Below are 675 nucleotides of genomic sequence, written 5' to 3' on the forward strand. Positions count from 1 at the left end.
AGGGCACCCGGTCCGGGGCATCGCGGTCCGCCCAAGCCAAGCCGTGCCAAAAACCGAGCTGTGCAAGACGTGAGGCAGAAACCACCCCGTCATTGATTTTTTTTTCTCAGGGCAAGGAGCAGTGGAGCAGGCTAAGCGCCGGACAGCTTTGTTATTAGGATGCAAAAAACTGCTTCAAGTATCGAAGAAAACAAAACAAATGGCCAAAAGTTGGGTTATCCTCTCCCCCCTCCCTCTTTCCCAATGGAAATACAAAGAAGGAAGAAAACCCTGAGCAAAGCGCCGTCTGGGTTCAGGAACCAAAGCAGGAAAGAAAAGAAAAGCACAGCCACAGTAGCCTTCAAAAGTGACTCTTTGTGCACCTTGCACTTGTTCATAGTCCCAGACTTGTTAAAAACAAGCTGTAAATATCATTAAAGCAGGCCGTTCAGTCACAGTAAAAATAATAATTAGAAAAGAAAAAAGCCGTACTTGGCTTTCATGTCACTGCCCCCATCCCTTGGAGGCAGCCCGGCCTCAGCGTCCCCGTGGGCGCCCGGCATCCCCCCGCCCGGCGGCAGCACCCAGGGCGAAGCTGCAGCGAGTGGGGACGGGCAGCGCCTGCGCCCAGAGCCCTGCGGGAGCCGGGTCCGCAGAAAGGATTACGGTCGCTTTGGGGGATTTCTGAGGGCTAGC

General features: G+C 54.1%; 1 protein-coding gene across 1 annotated transcript in view; it reads right to left on the bottom strand.

The window, feature by feature from the left end:
* Window positions 1–542, bottom strand: part of UBAC1 (UBA domain containing 1) — a 46,138-nt gene extending 45,596 nt beyond the window's left edge. Inside the window, exon 1 of the mRNA XM_009322137.1 lies at window positions 472–542. Within this exon, the coding sequence (XP_009320412.1) occupies window positions 472–542 (71 nt within the window). The remainder of the gene's footprint in view (window positions 1–471) is intronic.
* Between the last annotated feature and the right edge of the window lie 133 nt (window positions 543–675).

The sequence above is a fragment of the Pygoscelis adeliae genome, unplaced genomic scaffold, assembly GCF_000699105.1.
Source record: "Pygoscelis adeliae isolate BGI_AS28 unplaced genomic scaffold, ASM69910v1 Scaffold114, whole genome shotgun sequence".
Taxonomy (NCBI): domain Eukaryota; kingdom Metazoa; phylum Chordata; class Aves; order Sphenisciformes; family Spheniscidae; genus Pygoscelis; species Pygoscelis adeliae.